At 67.2% G+C, this 17,903-nt stretch overlaps 7 protein-coding genes across 7 annotated transcripts; 3 read left to right on the top strand and 4 right to left on the bottom strand.

Annotated features, from left to right (window-relative positions):
• Positions 1 to 443: 443 nt before the first annotated feature.
• Positions 444 to 3,063, bottom strand: FA09DRAFT_322854 (hypothetical protein). The gene is made up of 8 exons (XM_025741068.1): positions 2,479 to 3,063; positions 2,111 to 2,249; positions 2,000 to 2,060; positions 1,888 to 1,947; positions 1,802 to 1,836; positions 1,347 to 1,749; positions 723 to 1,296; positions 444 to 662 (listed from the first exon to the last, which is right to left on the bottom strand). Exons 1-8 carry the CDS (start codon positions 2,942 to 2,944, stop codon positions 475 to 477), a joined length of 1,926 nt encoding a protein of 641 aa, XP_025595399.1. The 5' UTR covers positions 2,945 to 3,063; the 3' UTR covers positions 444 to 474.
• A 621-nt stretch (positions 3,064 to 3,684) lies between these two features.
• Positions 3,685 to 4,065, top strand: FA09DRAFT_341334 (hypothetical protein; the record flags this gene model as incomplete). Its single annotated transcript, XM_025744433.1, has 1 exon — positions 3,685 to 4,065. The coding sequence occupies one exon, from the start codon at positions 3,685 to 3,687 to the stop codon at positions 4,063 to 4,065; it is 381 nt and encodes a 126-aa protein (XP_025595398.1).
• Positions 4,066 to 4,326: 261 nt separating this feature from the next.
• FA09DRAFT_363046 (hypothetical protein) lies at positions 4,327 to 7,112 on the top strand (the record flags this gene model as incomplete). The annotated part of the gene is made up of 15 exons (XM_025745549.1): positions 4,327 to 4,382; positions 4,452 to 4,623; positions 4,674 to 5,335; positions 5,383 to 5,714; positions 5,768 to 5,833; positions 5,883 to 6,047; positions 6,098 to 6,147; positions 6,200 to 6,305; positions 6,360 to 6,435; positions 6,490 to 6,581; positions 6,631 to 6,668; positions 6,722 to 6,841; positions 6,894 to 6,930; positions 6,983 to 7,031; positions 7,085 to 7,112. 15 exons carry the CDS (start codon positions 4,327 to 4,329, stop codon positions 7,110 to 7,112), a joined length of 2,049 nt encoding a protein of 682 aa, XP_025595397.1.
• A 151-nt stretch (positions 7,113 to 7,263) lies between these two features.
• On the bottom strand, positions 7,264 to 8,829 carry FA09DRAFT_347181 (hypothetical protein; the record flags this gene model as incomplete). The annotated part of the gene is made up of 4 exons (XM_025744796.1): positions 8,230 to 8,829; positions 7,713 to 8,172; positions 7,423 to 7,577; positions 7,264 to 7,368 (listed from the first exon to the last, which is right to left on the bottom strand). Coding segments are annotated over exons 1-4 (1,251 nt in total), but the record flags the coding sequence as incomplete, so codon positions are not given.
• A 492-nt stretch (positions 8,830 to 9,321) lies between these two features.
• FA09DRAFT_363044 (hypothetical protein) lies at positions 9,322 to 10,051 on the top strand (the record flags this gene model as incomplete). Its single annotated transcript, XM_025745548.1, has 2 exons — positions 9,322 to 9,662; positions 9,891 to 10,051. Exons 1-2 carry the CDS (start codon positions 9,398 to 9,400, stop codon positions 10,049 to 10,051), a joined length of 426 nt encoding a protein of 141 aa, XP_025595395.1. The 5' UTR covers positions 9,322 to 9,397.
• Positions 10,052 to 10,669: 618 nt separating this feature from the next.
• FA09DRAFT_341330 (hypothetical protein) lies at positions 10,670 to 12,337 on the bottom strand (the record flags this gene model as incomplete). The annotated part of the gene is made up of 1 exon (XM_025744432.1): positions 10,670 to 12,337. One exon carries the CDS (start codon positions 12,335 to 12,337, stop codon positions 10,670 to 10,672), a length of 1,668 nt encoding a protein of 555 aa, XP_025595394.1.
• A 1,505-nt stretch (positions 12,338 to 13,842) lies between these two features.
• Positions 13,843 to 16,153, bottom strand: FA09DRAFT_363042 (hypothetical protein; the record flags this gene model as incomplete). Its single annotated transcript, XM_025745547.1, has 2 exons — positions 13,843 to 15,599; positions 15,724 to 16,153. 2 exons carry the CDS (start codon positions 16,151 to 16,153, stop codon positions 13,843 to 13,845), a joined length of 2,187 nt encoding a protein of 728 aa, XP_025595393.1.
• Between the last annotated feature and the right edge of the window lie 1,750 nt (positions 16,154 to 17,903).

Raw genomic sequence — 17,903 nt, 5'->3', positions numbered from 1 at the left:
CGCTCAGCGAGCCTGGGTCGTGCGAGGCGTGGTGGTGAGAGGCGCAAGCAGAGCGTGTGCGCTGGCAGCGAGCCTGGTGCGGGGCACGACGGCAGCCGAGCAGCCACGTAGGCGGTCAATGCGAGGGCGAGAAGAAGAGGGTGCCTTCCGTCCGGAGCATAGAGTGAAAGGCGAGGGGTGGAAGCGAGAAGGCAACTAGCAGCAGGCTGGCCGCGAGTCTCGGGCTGCAAGATGCGCTTCCCGCGGCGCGCGTGCAGCTGGCCCGAGCGCAAGATGCACACTGCTCAAGTGCCGCGGCCCCGAGACGATCTGCTGCTCCCACGCGCTGCGCCCATTCTCGATGGGCCATGACACGGCCAGCCGGCGGCTGGCGAGCAAGGGGGGCCTCCTGTCCCGCCCAGCGTCTCACGGTCTACTCTCCACGCAGCCAGTCAGTCACGCAGCGCTCGTCGCAGCATGCACATTGCTTCAGCTTCATCGCTCCGCATGCGACGGCAGCATCTCGAGCGCCTCCTCGTCGTAGGCCGCCTCGTCGAGCACCTCCTTGTGCTGCGGGATGGTGTCGCGCTGGGCACGGCGCGCAAAGAGCGGCGCCAGCACTCGTCGCTGCGTCAGAAAGTACATCGGCACGCCGGCGAGGATGAATGCGGCGGCAGCCAGTGCTGCAGAGCAGGGTGCGTCAGCGCTGCCGAGTTAGTGGGCTGCACGCGACAGCAACGTACCTTCGAGCGGCGCGGAGAAGATGGGCATGAAGAGCAGGAAGAGGGCGACGGCCGAGAAGAGGATGGGCGTCGTGATCCACGTCTGGTACGGCCGCTCGAGGTGCGGCTCCTTGATGCGCAGCACGAGCAGGCCAAGCACGGTGAAGAGGTAGCCCGACCAGCTGCAGACGCCGTAGAAGTTGACGAGCGAGGCAAAGCCGCTGCCGAAGAGGATGAAGACGATCACCAGCGCCGCCTGCAGCGCCGTCGCCGCGACGGGCGTCTTTGTGCGTGCGTTTGTGCGGCCGAACATCTTCGGCAGGTAGCCCTCCTTGCCCGCGGTGAACACGAAGCGCGCGCTCGTGTAGAACTGGCCGTTGAGCGCGCCCAGGCACGAGAAGGCGACGAGGCAGGCAAACACCACGCCGCCGACGGTGCCGGCGATGGCCGAGCCAAAGTCGAGCGCCACCGTGTTCGTCTGCGCCACGAGCTGCGGCGCGAGCACGACGAAGTAGGACGTGACGGTGAGGAGGAAGATGCAGAGCACGATGCTGAGGCTCGAGTGGATGACGCGCGGCAGGTTCTTCGTCACGTTCTGCGCGCCACGTCAGCGGTGCGCGTTGCTGCTGCGACAGCCTGCCTCACCTTGATCTCGCCGGCCACGATCGTGCTCTGGTCCCAGCCGTCGTACGCCCACAGGCCCGAGTACAGCGCCAGCGCATAGTTGCTTGGGCTGCGGCTGGATCCCTCGAAGAGATTCGGGATGCTCGAGAAGGCGTGCTTGCTCGCGTCTGGCATCTTGCCGCGCGCGGCGACGACGATGGCAAGGACAGGCACGGCGACGAGAGCCAGCAGCTTGACAGCTGTCGTGGCGACCTGCCCGCGCGTCGCCAGCCGCGAGCTGAACGCGTGCACGGTTGAGATCAGCACCACGATGATGACGGCGATCAGCTTGATGCTCCATGGCGGGATCTGGTCCAGGCCTTGCTCGTGCGGATGCGCCGCGGATGAGGAGGTGGTGTGGTAGATGACGCGAGCCACATATTCGCTGCGCGGCAGCGTCAGGCCGTGCGACCAGCCTCACAGCTCGGCCGACTCACGCGAAAATGATGGCGATGATGGCCCCTGACCCGGGCTGCACGGGACGTCAGCGCGGCGTCCGAGCACAAGCAGCGCACGAGCGTACCTTGAGCGCCACGATGGCAGTCCAGGCGAAGAGGTAGGCGCTCAGGGGCCCAAATGAGTACTGCGCACATGTGAGCTGCTGCGGGGCTGGCATGTATAGCTGCTGCACCCACATTCAGATATGCCTGAGCGCCGCCGTTCAGCGGTATCGCAGCGCCCAGCTCCGCGAACGAGCTGCAGCGCGATCAGCATTGGGCCAAGATGTATACCCGCTGCCTGCTCACCTGGCGCCCGTCCAGGCCAGGATGCCGCTCACGAGCCAGACTACCAGGCTGGCGCCGATGCTGCCAGTGTTCAGTGTCACGACGCCGGGCGAGGAGAAGATGCCGGAGCCGATCTGCAGGCCGACAGTCAGGGCAATGCCTGGGGTAGTGAGACGATCAGCATGGAGCGGGCTGACCGCCTTCAATGCTGCAAAGCACAGAGGTCGCGAGCACGCCGGCAGCATGGCCGCTGGGCCTCTGCCCATGCAAACCACTCTTCGCACGCTCCGGAACAATGTGCGCTGCGGAGCGCTGAGCACCCCGAGCGCCGCTGTACGTTCCAAGCACTGCGACCGCATCCGCTTGCGCTGCATCTCGCGCACACTCACCATCGACGAGACCCATCCTGCGCTCTTCCCTCCTCGGACTGCGTCCGCCCTCCACCGTGTCGCCCTCTCGATCGCCATAGCTGATGCGCGTGCGAGCCGACGCGTACTGCGCCATGTCGTCGTCTGCATCGTCGTCAATGCGCGCCGACATGCTGAGCGGCAGCAGGTGCTGCTCGTAGCCAAAGCCGACCGAGTCGAGGCTGCCGCGCGTATCGCTCGGCGAGCTCAGGCCCGCGGCTGACTTGCGGCGTGGCGGCGTGACGCGCGGTAGTGTGGCTTTGGAGTCGTAGACGATCGGCCCGGCTGAAGAGGAGGAAGAGGAGGCAGAGGAGATGGAAGAGGAGCGCAGACGAGACGGCCCAGCAGATGCGCCCGAGTGTGGTAATGCGTCGCTGTGCAACGACGACGGCTCGTTGTGGGGGATTCGAGCGCTGGCGATGGCCGCAGCGACGGGGTCGGAGGACATGGCGAGGAGCGTGGCCAGCACGTGGGCTGCGTGGGCGTGAGGCTATATAGTGGCCGGCCGTGCCGAGGAAGGCTGCGCCACGTCGCCGAGGAGCGTGCTGGAGGCGTGCGCGTGTTGCGTGGAGGAGGAAGGAAGCGTGGCCGTGCGCGGCTTGCCTGCCTCTGCGCTGGCGTGCCCCGCGCCTCCGCAAGCGCCTCGCGCTGCGCCCACCGCCGCGCGCCAACGCCGAGCCGCTGTTCCCACGCTCCGTGCCGCCGGACCGGCCTGCTTCCTCCCCTCTGGCCTGCTTCCTCCCCTCTGCGCTGCCCGCCTGCAGCTTGCTCGTGAGCGCCGGATCAGGATACGTCGAAGACAGTCTTGAGCGTTTTGGAAAGTCTCGAGCTGCGGCCTGCCTGGTGCACAAGTGATGCAGCGATCCGCGGCAATGCCGCTGCGAATCGACGCTCGGCGTGCTCCACGGTTAGCTAACGCCTCGCCTCCAGCCCGCTGATGTGCATTTGTAAGGGTGTCTCGCAAGTCCGACAGAAGGCTCTCATACCGACACCTGTACGGTACTGTGGAATGTTCACGAGGCGCTCTTGCTGAGATCGGGCCCGGAGGACGTTGCCCTCATGCGACGTCTTGTCCCGCCTTGTTCGCGCACGCGCACCGCTTCCTTTGTCCCTTGCGCGCGCGTCGAGGACAAGGCCTTGGCCGGCAGGCCGCTGCCTCACCCCTATCCACCTCCATCACTCTCCGGCATGTCGCTGCTCGCCTCCTACGCCGGCACGGCGCTGCTGTCCGGGCTGCAGACCTCGACGCAGGGCTTGCTGTTTGTGCTGCTGTGCGGCGGCGCGGGCCTGCTGCGCACCTGGCTGCGGGCGCGTGACGAGCGGCTCGGCCTGTCGCGCTCGCTGCGCACGCCGACGGACCTGACGTTCTGGCCGCGCTCGTACGCCGGCAGTCGCTTCCACTCGCGCTTCAACAGCAAGTGCAGCAGCGGCGCCACGACGCCCGAACTCATGAGCCTGAGCCCCGTCAGCGAGGCGTGGAGCCGCGGCAGCAGCAGCGGGCAGACGACGCCCTCGCCGCCGACGCCGCGCGCCCTCGCGCCGCCCACGCTCGGCTGCTGGCCGTGCTGAGGATGACGCGCGCCGGACCAGCCCCTGAGCAGCAGGCCCCCCATCATGTAGCGGCGGCGACATCATCCTCTCTGCTGGCGGCCTGCCTCGCATAGACACTCGCCAAACGGGCAATCTGTTTCGAGGCGCGTCGCGTGGCGAAGCAGCCCCTTTGGGACGACGCGCACCTGCCGAAGCGGGCCAGCGAGGGGCACACAAGCGGACCTCCCTCTCCGACTGCTCCCTCCTTCCCCTCCACCACTCCCACCCCTCTCTGCCGCCATGTTCTATAGCGCCGACATCCTCTCGGCACCCAAGCGCGGCCTCGGCATCGTCTGGTGCGTCGTGCACCACCCAGTGCAGCGCACCGCCCACCTGCCCGCGGCTCACCCACGCACGTCCTGCAGGCTGGCTGCGACGCTGGGCGCCAAGAGCACGGTGCGCAAGCTCTCGAAGCGCGACATCGCCGCGTGCGACATTACAAAGACGTGCGACAGCGTCAAGGACCCGTCTGAGCCCATGGCGCTGCGGCTGTCCAGCCAGCTGCTCTACGGCGTCGTGCGCATCTACGTGCAGCAGGTGAGCTTGCCATCGTCCAGGAGCGTGGGCAGTGCTGAGTGTCATCACAGGCAGAGGCGTGGATGGGCGACGTGACGAATACGCACGCTGCTCTTCGTCGAGCTCTCACCTTCATGTCAGCTGCCGCAGCAGCGCCTGGCGTCGTGGCCGCTCGCGGCGCACTCGACATGCCTGTCGTTCGACGTACCGGCGGCGGCACCGACGCCATCACGCTCTCGGCCAACACCGCCTTCTTCGCCGGCGACTTTGACATTGACTGGGCGTGGGAGGGCGACGTTGTGGCCGACGAGAGCTCGGGCATCGGCTCGGCGTTCCTCGCTGGCGCCACGAGTGCCGGCATGCCCTCGGCGCGCGGCTCTGAAGCGGCGCCGTCGCCGAGACGCAGACACACCACGGACAAGGAGAACATCACGCTGCGACGCGAGCGCTTCGGCGACTTTGAGGGCGATGCTGATGGCTCTGAACTCGGACTGGGCCCGCGCGAGAGCATGCAGGACGACCGCTTTAACCTTGGCGACGACGACCTGCAGCTTGACCTCGGCCTCGAGGATGCGCTGCCTCCTGCGCCGCTCGAGCAGGGCATCGAGGAGGAGGGCCGGCGTCGTGTGCCGGGACGCGACAGCAGTGCGCTCGGCTTTGGCGATCTGGGCGGCGACATGCCGGGGGACGATGAGATGCCCGGCGGCGACTTTGGCTTTGGTGACGACGAAGGGTGAGTGGTGTGTGAGCGAGGGTGGCACACATGCTGATGACGTCCAGCTTCGATTTCGGATTGCACGACGCACCGCTGGGCGCGACCGAGCCGGCCGCCCACGGCACGCCTTCCCGCTCATCGCTCAAGCGCACGCCGTCACTCGGACCCGTAGGCGACGACTCTGGCATCGGCGTTGGCGCTGCGCCAGCCAAGAAGAAGAAGGTGGTCTTCGCGCGCGAGGACACCAGCCTGGTGCTATCCGACGAAGAGATGCTGCGCAACCGCAAGGACTACGTCGAGATCATGCGTGCTGCTCGCGCCGCCGAGGAGAAGCGCGTGCGCGAGCGGCAGGACGACATTGCGGCCAAGGGCATCGTGTTCGGGCCCGGCTCGGACAGTGAGTGCTGCGTGAGCACTTGTGGGCCTGAGGCTGACTGCGGCCTCGTCTAGTCGGCGGTGCGCCGCAGCTGGCGAGCATCTGGGGCCTCGTCGTCACCGGCCGCGTCAACGAGATTGGTGAGTCGCGTGTGGCCTGCACCTGACTCGCTGCTGACGCCGCTCGCAGAACAATTCTACGCCAACATGCGCATCGGAGGCGCACCCGTCGCTGCCGCGCCCGCAGACAAGGGCGTGCAAGACGCGCCGGCGCCCGAGCGCATGGACCTCGACGAGCCGGCCATGGGCATCGAGTTCCTGGGTCAGGACGACATGCCGCACATGGACGACATGCGTGAGTCCCTCGGCGCTGTCGCACTGCCGCCTGCTCACCCGTACCTCCAGCCGACCTCATCGGCTTTGGCGATGCGCCAGCCGCCGACGTCTCTGGCAGCGTGAGTGGCGCATATATGCTGCCTCGAGCCTACGGCTGACACCCTGCACCAGGACAACGCGCGCGAAGTCGGCCGTGGCAGCGGCAGCGAGGCCACCGTGCGCGCCGCGCTGCCGTGGAACGTCGCCGCGGAGGCCACGCGCACGCTCGATGACACGGGTGAGCGCGTCGTGTGCTCCTTACACGGCAGCCATCTCAACACTGCTCCCGCAGGACTCGGCGACCGTGACAGTCGAGCCGGAGACGGCACGATGCGTTCCTTTTCGGAGGGCGACATCACTGGCCTTCGGTGTGTATGCGCGTCAAGACCGCGCCGATCACGAGCTAACGCGACGATGCGCAGTGGACGCGAGCGCCGCGGCAGCTCCATGATCCCCGACAGCCCCGGTGGCCGGCGCGAGAGCGCTGCGCGCGATGCATCCGTGCTGCACGAGAGTGAGTGAGGGTGACTGTGCTTCTCCACGGTGGCTGACGATGCGTGCAGGCCGCCGAGACGACCCGACGGGCCTTGAAAGCCAGCTGGTGAGCCTCCGAAAGCGCTGCGCCGCGCTGTCAGCGCTGACACCCTCGCGCAGATTGCCGAAGCGCTGGAAGGCGAGCAGTTTAACTTCCTAAGTTTCGCTCGCAAGACCGCCGAGGAGGTGGCGCCCGAGCCGCTGTTCTTCAGCGACCTCGTTCCTGTTGCCGACTCGATGGTGCGTGCCGGTGCTAGACCCGCTGCTCGACTATTGCTGACTCGTGTCACAGCCGCACGTCGCTGCGCAAGCGTTCTACCATCTGCTGTGTGAGACTCAACGCTGCATGCCATATCTCTCTTCTCTCACACACACCGCCAGCGCTCGCAACCAACGACCGCATCGCAGTGGCGCAGACGGACGCGTACGGGTGCGTGAGCTTCCGATGCGTCGTATCATCTCACGCTGACACGCAACTCGTAGAGAAATCCTGGTCCAAATCAAGACCTGATTGTCGGGCTCGCCAGACAGTCGCACCGCGGGACCGCTCGCCACCATGTACACGCAGCGCAGCAATCTGAATGTAATTCGATTCAGAGCGAAGCGAGCGGCAGGCTAGTGAACTCGTATCCCACGCCGAAGTCTCGCGCATATCCGGCCAGGGCGTCATCCGGCGAGGCGTACTTCAGAGTGTAGCCCCGATACCTTGTCCGACGTGCGATTGACCTGATAAAGTCATTGTGGAGAAGAGGAAAGTGTGCTTTGATCTGCAGGTAGACTCAGCGGGAAGGCCTGGCGCTCGATACCGCAGCAGCACTCACAGGCGCATACGTCTCGATGCCGGTCGCGCGCAGAAGGTACCACGCGCACGTATAGACGACAACAACCAAGCGTTCCTCTGCGGGCCCGAAGCTCATGCGACCAGAATTGTTGTCAACGCAGCGCCTGTTCATGCCACGCGGCGCCAGTGTGGCCCCTGCAAAGGCAAGGGGTCAGCAAGAACAACACAAATGCTGGACTGGCCGGTGATGGGGGATCCGAGCTCGGCAAGCACCGCCTTCGCGCCGGCGCGCGCGCCTCTGCGTCTCGGTCTCAGCGCCTCGTTACTCACCGGTGAGGATGTTGGCCACGTGCTCGCTGAAGTACAGCTCGGCGCGCTGTGCCCACTCTCTGAGCTTTACCGGCTCGTCTGCGATGGCAGGGTAGTAGAGTCGGGCTCTTTCCTCCCACTCGCCCAAGCTGGCGGCATCCGCAGCGGAGATGACGGGGTGGAAGGAGATGTCGAAGCCTTCCGCCGCTGCTGCGTTGACGTAACGGCAACTCGACACCGTGAGGTGCACCTCCTCTCGAAGCTCAGTGTTGCGTGTCATGCCGACGTAGAAACGTCGCTCCACACAGTGCGCCTGGCTTGTCTCGTCGACCTTCTCTGCCTTGACAATGTAGATGCAGCCGTTGTTGCTGGAGCACCCTTCAGCAATCAGCTCTTCGATGGCCTCGTTGGAGAGCGGGCCCCGCGCCTTGCTGATTGCTGCACGCCAGGCCGGGTTCGCCTGCATGAAGGACTCGAAAGCCTGTGCACGGCACGGCGTGAGTACTGTGCAGCAGCGACGGACACGCAACTGCCTCACCGCTTCGTAGAGAGCTGGATCGCGGAGGAGTACCTCGTCGAAGTTGAACTTGGTAGGATCATGACGGAAGCGCGCGCCCGTGTCGGTGATCTCGAAGTTGGCACTGTATGCAGGAGTACGCCCCAAGCGCAAGGAAGGCCTGATACTCGGGTGACATCGTGATGAGGAGGGACGTGAGAGGTGTGTGGGCGGAGAGAGAGAGAGAGAGCGACGGCACGCCTGAGCAGGGGAAAAGGAAGAGGGGCTGGAGGCCATAGGGGGTTGCCGCCCCAATGACCTTAAGCACGCGCTGCGCCAAGTCAGGGGCGCCATTCGGCGCACACCAACGCTGGTGCCCTCTGCCCTACCACCATCACCATGCCGCCCGCCCCTGTTCCGCAGGACGTGCTCGACACCATTGCCCAGATCTGCAGCGCAATGGACGACGACGACGCTTCGCCCAGGGCTTCGCCCAGGGCCTCGCCCAAACACACCAGAGTATGCTGGAGTGCGGCTGCCAAGCGCAAGGAAGGCGCGGAACTCAGGCGACATTGCAAGCAGAGAGTGTGCAGCAGAAGCAAGAGACGTGCAGGTGGAACGAGAGCCGCCGTGCGGGCGGGGCGGAGTGAGAGCCGTGCACGTAGAGATGGTGGGGGCAAAGAGAGCATGCCACGCGTGGCGGCGCGCCCTGCTGCTGACGGAGACCGCTCCCACGGCGCCACGTGGCACGCTGTAGCCTGAGCGGGTGCGAGCATGCGCTGCGCTCTGCGCTGGGTCGCACCATGACACGCTCCGTTGATCCATCTGGGGTCCTAGCTGCGTGACATCTGTCTTTGAGGCTTGCGGCTCCATGCCTGCGGCTCAAGTAGCATTATCCTCAAGCGCCCTGCTCGTTCTGAGGGTATGCTGGGGCATGGGATGCAGAAGAGAAGGAGAACGAAGGCCGAGGAGGGCATAGGGGTTTGCCGCGCCACTGCCGCCGCCACGCCGCGCGCGGCGCTGCGCCGCCGCCGCCGCCTCTGGGTGCTGGCTCGCGACTGGCTGCGCCTGCGCCTGCATCTAACTCGGCGAGCCTCGTCCCCGCTGCACACCTCCCACCACCATCCACATGCCGCCCCTTCGAAACTGGGAGGCTATCCCTTCTCTTCCTCAGCACGTGCTCGACACTGTCGCTCGCATCTGTAGCGTGATGAACGACAGCGACTCGCCCATCGCCTCGGCTCCGGCTTCGCCCACCGCCTCGCACGCCGCCCTGCCCTCGACGTCCTCTGCGCCAGCATCTGCGCCGCTGCCCACCAGCACCAACCCTGCAAGTGGGCCGTCTGCGTCGTCCGTTCCTGCGTCTGTGCCGCAGCCTGCCACACCTGCTACGGCCTTTGATGCGTCCGCCAACGCGCTAGGCAAGAGGCGCGAGCCCGTCTCCGAGAGCGAGGGAAGCGAGGAGAATCCTTCCGGTGAGTGATGCAGCCCACACGCTCCCCGAGGGTGCGGCGTTCCGCCCCCCGCTCGAGCTCTCGTCGTCGCTCGCGCTGCCGCTGTCGGTGTCGCTCGAGCTGTCATCTCTGCTCTCGTGCTCCGTGGCAGCCGCCTGCTTGCCACCGAGTGGGGCGAGCATGCGCTGGCACACCGCTGTCCGCAATTGCAGGCGTGTGGATGTGCCACTGACGCCTTCTTGAGCACAGTGAAGATGTCAGAGGTTCCTGAGGCGGACGCGCGCGCCCTCGTTGAGCACAAGAGTACCTTCGACGGAGGCCACTTCGAGCATGCCCGCCAGCACCCGGAGGGCGTGACAGAGGAGCACTGGGACTTCTGGAAGGCCAATGTCCCGCCGAAGGCGCCCTAAGGCTGCGCGACGCGGCCCTGCTTTGCAGTCCGCTCCTTTCCTTGTCCACGCCGGGCGCCGCGATCCCCCCCCCCCCCCCCGAGCCTGTCTGCATCTCCGCTCGTCGGTGATCACATTTCCTTCTCTCTCACTGCGGCATCTTTGCCTTCCAGCCACCCCCAATGACGTCGCGTGTCTCGCCTCGTCCCACTTGAATCACACCTTACACTTCGCTACGATCCCTTCTCGTCGAGCCCACGGCGCGCATGCTTCTGACTCGCTCGGTGTACGAAAGACGTCGTCGACTTTCGTCAAGACTGCCTGAAAAGTGTCGTGCCCACGCACGCGCAACAGACGCGACCTGCGTCTTGCCTTGAGGGGCAGAGAATAGTGCCGCTCTTCAGCTAGCGTCTTGCGCCTTGGCTCACTCTTCTGCCCGCCGAGGGATGTGCTGAGGAGAGAGGCGACACGGGAATGTTTGGAGGCAGCGATGCTACAGTGGTACAGCGGGCACGGATTCTCAGACGGCGATGCAGACAGTGACGAGGGAAGTAGTGAGAGTCGAGTGGGCAGAAGGTGGGAGCGCGGCCGAGCTGCGCCGCCGATGCGCCTCGGAGGCTTGACGCTGCTTGCCGTGGGCTACTTGCGGCTGGGCTGCTCGCGGCTGGGCTGCTTGCGGCTGGGCTGCTCGCGGCTGGGGGGCTTGGAGCCCGACGCCTTGGAGCCGGGAGCCTTCGAGCTCGGCGCCTTCGAGCTTGACGCCTTGGAGCCGGACGCGCTGGAGCCGGGAGGCTCGGGTCCCAGGCCAGGAGGCTTAGGTGCGGGACCCTCGGTCCTCACGACCTTGCGCGGCGCGTTCTCGGGCGCCGCGCGGCGCCGGCTCACTTCCGCCTCGATGGCACGCCACTCTTTGAAATAGACGCCCATCACATAGCCCTCCAGGCCCTTGCCATGGCCATGGAAGCCGTACAGCATGCCGTCGTCGTACATGTGACGGCGGTACGCCTCGTGCTTAGCGAGCTGATGACTGATGCCCTCGACGAGGCCGGAGTGCTCGAACATCAGCCGGCACGGCATCATGCCCTTCTGGAACGCCTCGTATGTGAGCGCCGCCGGTGCCGGCTCCACGGCGGCAGCAGGCGTCGCTTGCGCCTCGTGCGCAGCGGCGAACGGCACCAGCGCCGAGCTGGGCGCGGCAGAAGGCGCTTGCGCCTCGTGCGCAGCGGCGAACGGCACCAGCGCCGAGCTGGGCGCGTTGGACGACGCCGGCGCCTCGTGCGCATCGGCGGACGGCGCCGGATTGATCGCAGGTTGGCGACGTGCCTGTGCCTGCTCGTGGAGGCGCTGAAAGTGGTGGAACCCTCTGCGAGGCAGTCCAGCGAGCACCGGGCGGGGGTCTCGGGGCTCCGGGATGGAAGAAGAGCTCTGCCGGAAGCCGCTGCCGCCGGGCGTGGCGCTGCCGCCGTGCGTGGCGCTGCCGCCGTGCGTGGCGCTGCCGCCGGGCGTGGCGCTGCCGCCGGGCGTGGCGCTGCCGCCGGGCGTGGCGCTGCCTCCGTAGTGGCGGAGGCCCTCGACGCCGGCGCTAGGAGCCGCAGCTCGCATGGAGTGGCCGTAGCGGTCGCCGGACTCTGCGCCCGCATGCTGTCCTCCGCCGTAGCCGAAGGCGCCGCGCAGCATCTCGCCACGGTAGGGCGCACGGGACTCGTATGCGCCGCCGCGGCGCGCGGCATCACCAAAGTAGGCGCCCTGCTGCTCGCGGTTGCCAACACGCATCATCTCATCGCCGCCGTAGAGGCTGCGACGCTCGTCGCCTGCAGGGCGCGGGTCGATCGCGTAGGCGCGGCGCTCGTCATCTGCGTAGCGCACCTCGCCGGCGTAGCGCGCGTCGAAGCGAGACTCTGTGCTGCCGCCGCTGCCGCCGCGCATCTCGCTGGCGTAGCGGGGTGTAGGGCCATCATGGCCGTAGGGACGACGCAACTCATCGTTGTAGGGACGATGCGGCTCGATGCTGCCGCTACCGCGCATCTCGCTGGCGTAGCGGGGCGCAGGGCCAACCTCGCCGTACAGACGGCGCGGCTCGTCGCCTGCGTAGCGCGGCTCGAGGCGACGATGAGCCTCGTCGCCTGCGAATTGCGGCCCGAAGCGAGGCATGGGGCTGAAGCCGCCGCTGCGCAGCTCGCTGGCGCCGCGAGGCACCGGGCCAACCTCGCCGTATGGACGATGAGGCTCGTCGCCTGCGAAGTGCGGCGCGAAGCGAGACACGGGGCCGAAGCCACCGCCGCGCATCTCGCTGGCGTAGCGAGACATGATGTCGTCGTCGCCGGCGTAGGCACGGCCGCCGCCATGCGGCGGCGGCGGGGCGCCGTAGCTGTATGCGTGGCCGTGCGGCGGCGGCGGGGCGCCGTAGCTGTGTGCGTGGCTATGCGGTGGGGGGGGGGGGGGGCGCCGTGGCTGTATGCGTGGCCATGCGGCGGCTGCGGAGGTGGGTAGGGCATGCTGAAGGGGACGATGAAGACGAGAGAGTAAAGTTTGAGGGGTGCTGACCCGGAGGTGGTGGTGGTGGGACGGAAGGCAGGTCGCCTCCACCGCGGCGGCGCCGGCAAGAGTCGATGGCGTGGGAGCGCCGATGGCACGCCGCGACGCGCCCCGGCGCCGGCGAGCTTGGGAGACAGCCCCCCCCCCCCCCTTGGCCTGCGCCTGCTCTCTCATGAGTACGCCTGTTGTGCTGCGGTGGCCTGCAAGCAGCAGCGCCGTGCTACATTGCCGGTCGCTTCGGAAGCTCCACCGTATATTCAGAGGTGCTTTCGGCGCAAAGCTGCCTTCACGTTCGACTCGACCCTCGCCATGTCCGTGCCCAACTACTCGCCCTCGCCACAAGCAAGACAGCACTGGCTCAGCCCGCCGGCACCGCGCTCGCCGCAGCCCGGTCAGTTGAGTCTCACGATACCGCGTTGGGCAAGGCAGCAGCGACGTTGATGCGCACGTCGGAACTGCTCCAGTGGTGCCCTCAACGCGCCTCAGCCTCGAGTGTTGTGCCGGGCCGGAGCGAATGCCGCTACCATTTCTGCACCGGCGCTGATGCCGGCTGCTCGCGAGCACACAGTCCCGTTCAATCAGTAGACGCTGGGCTTGACAAGGCCCTTCACTCTCCTTCTCGAGGGCCGCGGCATTGCATCTGCCCGGCGGTAGTCGCTTCGATGAGTTGCTCGAAGTGCACCGAGAAGGGCAGGCACGCCGTCGACAGCGCAGTGCGACACGGCGTTGGTGTCTCTGGCGCGAAGGAGCTACACGGGAGGCGCGACACGCGAGCGGTAGACGCCGAGAGGGCGAGAAGGCTGGCCGTCCAGGCCTACTTGGCTGGATGAAACGCTAAGCGACGAGCGGGCCTCGCGGCGAGGCACGCTGAGCCATCAACTAGTGCCCGCGCGTGGGTGGGAGACCGAGTGCGCTCTGCGTGGGCTCAGCTGCTGATCACTCCACCGTCACTCCGCCTGCCCTCTCTCGTCTCTGCATCTTCCACCGCCCGCGCATCGCGTTTGCCTTGTCTTCACCAGCAACCCCGGCCCGCGCCGCTCTTCGGCTCTGCCTCGCCGCGTGCCTGCGTTGCAGCCTCACCACGCCGGTCCATCTCTCTCACACCGACCAGTTCGGCATTGTTCCTTCCATGTGTCTTACCCTTTGCACCATGTCTGCTGCGTGAAGTCGTGTGATCAATGAATTGCGGCGCGGAGCGTACATGACCCAGCCGTGTCTGTGGCACGACTGTAGGTGTTGCGTGACAAAAGGAACGAGAAAGTTGGCACTAGTTCGAGCTAGTCGAGGTGCGTGGCCATCGTCGACGCCTCAGCCTCTGACGCAGAGCTCGGCTGGGCGCCGGCATGGGCGACGGGCGGTGCGAGCATGTCGGCGTCGCAGGCGCCAAGCCACTTCGCAGCATGAGCGACGGACGGTGCGCGCAAGTCGGCGTCGCAGGCGCCGACCCACTTCGAAGCGGCGGCCACGGGCGGCGCGCGCAAGTCGGCGTCGCATGCGCCGATCCACTTCGCAGCAGGCTGAGGAGCGGCGGCGACGGGCGGCGCGACCATGTCGGCGTCGCATGCGCCGATCCACTTCGCAGCAGGCTGAGCAGCGGCGGCGACGGGCGGCGCGAGGTTGCCCGCCGCTGCGTCGAACCACTTCGCAGCAGGCTGAGCAGCGGCGGCGACGGGCGGCGCGAGGTTGCCCGCTGCTGCGTCGAACCAAGGGTAGGGGCGTCCGCCCTGTACCTCGGCACGACGCAGCTCGAAGACTTGGCGCAGCGTCAGGAAGCCCATGCTGCGCTGCGACTCGGCTGCGAGATACTGCCGCAGCCCCTCGCGCCGCTTCGAAGCGCCGACAGCGCGGCGGGCGGCCATGATTGACGGCATCGAGCGCCCGCTGATCGTCCGAGCTGCCGGCAGCTTCTTGATTGACGCCAGAATGTTCTTGGTCTTGCCGTTCTCGAGGATGGCCATGTCCAGATCCATCTTCTCGACGCTGCTGAACGCCCCCTGCTGCATCACGACTCCCGTCACTGCGCGCGCAGTTGCGAGCATGTAACTCTCTGCCGATAACTTGACCTTGAAGGGGTTTGCGTTCGTGAGGGGCTTGAGGACGTCCGCGGCGACTGCCTGGACTCGGAGACGTTGCGCAAAGTCTGCAACAAGAGGCGTCTGCAGGTATCCGGCCTCGTTGAGGACGCGGTTGCAGAAGGTGGCCATCTCGGGCAGCGGCGGCTCGTTGTCCTTCAGCGCCTCTGCGAGGACAGCCTTCTTCTTATTGCGGTTCTGCTGCCCCTGGGCGGCCCTTTGTCTCCGTGCGCCTGATGCCGACAGCCCGGCTGCGGCTACCGCAGGCGCCGGAGCGTCCGACGCAGCCACAGCGTCCGACGCAGCAGCCACAGCAGCAGCCACAGCAGCAGACGTTGCCGGCGACGCCGCATCTGATGCATCTGCGTCATCCTCCGCCGCATCCGATGCATATGCGTCATCCTCCGCCGCATCCGATGCATATGCTTCGTCTGCCGCATCCGATGCATATGCCTCGTCCGACGCATCCGATGCGCGTGACGCACTCGCCGGAGCGCCGACATCCATCGTCTCGTCCCACTCTGAGTTGAGCTCGTTGACGGCGGCAGCCTGCGGCGCTTCGGCGGCGTTGGCGGCGCGGCCGGGCAAGACAGCGTGCGTGACGAGCACGCCATCGTCGGCGCGGCCGGTGTGCGGCAGAGCGGCATCGGCGTCGGACATGTCGAGACCGTCGATCGGCGCCGGAGGAGCTCCAGGAGCAGAAGCGAGGCGAGCGGCGCTTGCGCCGGCCTCGGCCGCCTGATCTGCGAGGCGAGCACGTTGCGCAGGCAGCGGCTTGGCGCGCGCGCCGCGCTCGAGGGCGTGCTTGGCGGCCTCGCGCTGGCCATGCTCGCCGGACAGCGCCAGGACGTCCTCGGCGATCAGCCTGAGACCGGTCTTGGCCGCGCAAAGATCGTACGGCAGAGCCGGTGCGCCACCTTCCTCCTGGTCCTTGAAGAAGAAGCTTATAGCCACCTTGACGGCTGACGCAGGACGGGGTCAGCACGCGCATACAGGAGGGGGGGGGGGGGCGCCGCCGATTGCTGCCTGTTTGACAGCACTGGGCCACGTTGCCGCGCTCGCTGCGCCACTGACGGCAAGACTTACCCATGGGCGTGTTCACGAATCCCACCTCACCGACCACACGGCGGCAGAACGCGTCGAGGTTCAGCAGCAGATCTTTCGCCTCCACGGGCGCGCCCAGATCCACGTTCAATTGCACACGCAGCTCGCGCATCGCATCTGCGAGTAGCTCGTGCTTGAGCTCGCGTGCAGAAAGCTCGTCCTCGTCCGACTGCCAATCTCCGTCGATGATGAGAGGCGACGAAGCCGAGCCGCTGCCACACGATGGCGATGCGGCAGAGGTGCTGCCGCGCGAGGACGATGCAATTGCCGGGCCGCTGGGCGCCGGCGCGGCCGCCGAGCGATGCGCGGGCATCATGCAGTCCTCGTTGTCGTCATCCACGGCCGGCATGGGAACGAAGGCGTAGATGGGCGGAGCCAGCTTGGCGACGCGGCCGCTGCGGCGAGCCTCCATGCTGCGATGGGAGACGCCGCGGCGAAGGAGGCTGTGACGGGAGAGCGCGGCGGTGAGAGGTGCCGTGGCGAGCGAAGCTGCTGCACGGGGTGCTGCGACGGGCGAAGTGCGGGGGTGGAAGAGAAGAAGAAGGACTGCGGTGGGCGAGGGCTAGGCTCGCAGCGCTGCACGCCCTCTCGCTGGCTGCGCGCGGCTCGCAGCGCGGCCGCCTGCACGACATGCCGCGTCGGGATGGAGCGCGTTAAGTGGTGCGCGTCACGCGCGCCATGGCCCGGGCGCTGACAGCGCCGTGACACGTGACCGCAGCCAGAGCGGCGGCGCGCGGCGCGGCGAGAATGCGCAGCAGCGCGATGCGAGCTCGATGGTCCCCACCTCTTGCACCACACTCGGCCTCCTGCTGCTGTCTCCTGCTGCTGACTCCTGCCGCGCCCACGACGTCGACCTCGACTCCTGCTGCTGACTCCTGCTGCTGTCCCCTGCTTCTGACTCCTGCCGCGCCCACAACGTCGACCTCGACTGCTGCCGCTGACTCTTGCCGTGCCCACAACGTCGACCTCGACTCCTGCCTACGTCTCCTGCTGCTGTTTCCTGCCGCTGTCTCCTGCCGCTGTCTCCTGCCGCTGTCTCCTGCCGCTGTCTCCTGCCGCTGTCTCCTGCCGCTGTCTCCTGCCGCTGTCTCCTGCCGCTGCCTCCTGTCGCTGTCTCCTGTCGCTGTCTCCTGCCGCGCTACGACCTCGACTCCTGCTGCAGACTCCTGCCGCGCCTACGACCGCACCCACGACCGCGCCCACGACCTCGACCTCGACTTCCGCCGCTGTCTCCTGCCGCACTATGACCCGACTCACGCTGCTGCTTCCCGCCGCCGCTGCATTGGGCCGCTGACAACTGCTTCCACGACCCCCGACTCCCGCCGCTGTCTTATGATGTCCCTCACCGCACCCACGACGACCTCCTGCTGCTGTCTCCCGCCTCTGACTCCTGCTTCTGCTCCCTGCCGCTGTTCGCCGGCCGTGTCGATCCCGCCGCCGATGCCTCGCAATGCCAACACCTGCTGCCGGCTTCGCTGCCTGTCTTGCCGCCGCTGCCTCTTGCTTCCGCCTCACGCCTCGAGTCGTGATCTGCCCCTGCCGCCGCTCGGTGCCGGCGCTGACAGGCTCGCGTTGCGGCCTCAGGACCTGCCTTACCTCACGCTGCGCCTCACGCTGCGCCTCATGCTGCGCCTCACGCCGTGGCGCCTCACGCTCTGTCTCGCGACCGCAACGATTCCCGCCGGCGTTCCTTGCGCCTCACGATCTTGTGCCCGTTCGATTCTGCCTCACCACTTGCTTCGTCGAGGGCCTGCATAGCTTCCCACCTGCCGCTTGGTCCTCCGTCACCGCTGACTCGCTAATGGCGGCTTGACCGTCCGTTGCTGCCTCACGACCTCGGCGTCTCTCGCTCCGGCCCAGATGTCTCGCTGCCCGCACACGCCTCATGGATTCGCGGTCACCTGCCGTGCTCCGCCTTGTGCTGACACCTTACTGTCTCCCACCCTGCGCCTCACGACCTGGCCGTCTCCTGCTGCTGTCGCACACGGCGCCTGCGCCCTCAGACTGCGGCTGCGATGGCACTAGCTCACCTGACAGCCCCCCGCCAGCCGTCTGCCGCGCCAGCCCGCGCTGACAGTCCTGCGCTCGACCTTGCCGCGACGAGCCGTCGCCGTCCCCCACCCGCTGACCGTGCTGCGGACGGACCTGAGCGCCGTGTGTAA

This window comes from Tilletiopsis washingtonensis, assembly GCF_003144115.1.
Source record: "Tilletiopsis washingtonensis strain MCA 4186 unplaced genomic scaffold FA09scaffold_24, whole genome shotgun sequence".
In the NCBI taxonomy this organism is placed as follows: domain Eukaryota; kingdom Fungi; phylum Basidiomycota; class Exobasidiomycetes; order Entylomatales; genus Tilletiopsis; species Tilletiopsis washingtonensis.
The sequence above is the reverse complement of the archived record's forward strand: the minus strand, read 5'-3'. Positions and strand labels throughout refer to the sequence as shown.

What these genes read in the sequence shown, in the direction of transcription:
- FA09DRAFT_322854 (XM_025741068.1), bottom strand. Translation starts at nt 2,944, where the DNA reads ATGTCCTCCGACCCCGTCGCTGCGGCCATCGCCAGCGCTCGAATCCCC. An exon ending in CAGGATGGGTCTCGTCGATG is followed by an intron (nt 2,250 to 2,478) that starts GTGAGTGTGCGC and finishes TCACTACCCCAG; the next exon opens with GCATTGCCCTGACTGTCGGC. An exon ending in CTTCTCCGCGCCGCTCGAAG is followed by an intron (nt 663 to 722) that starts GTACGTTGCTGT and finishes CCTGCTCTGCAG; the next exon opens with CACTGGCTGCCGCCGCATTC.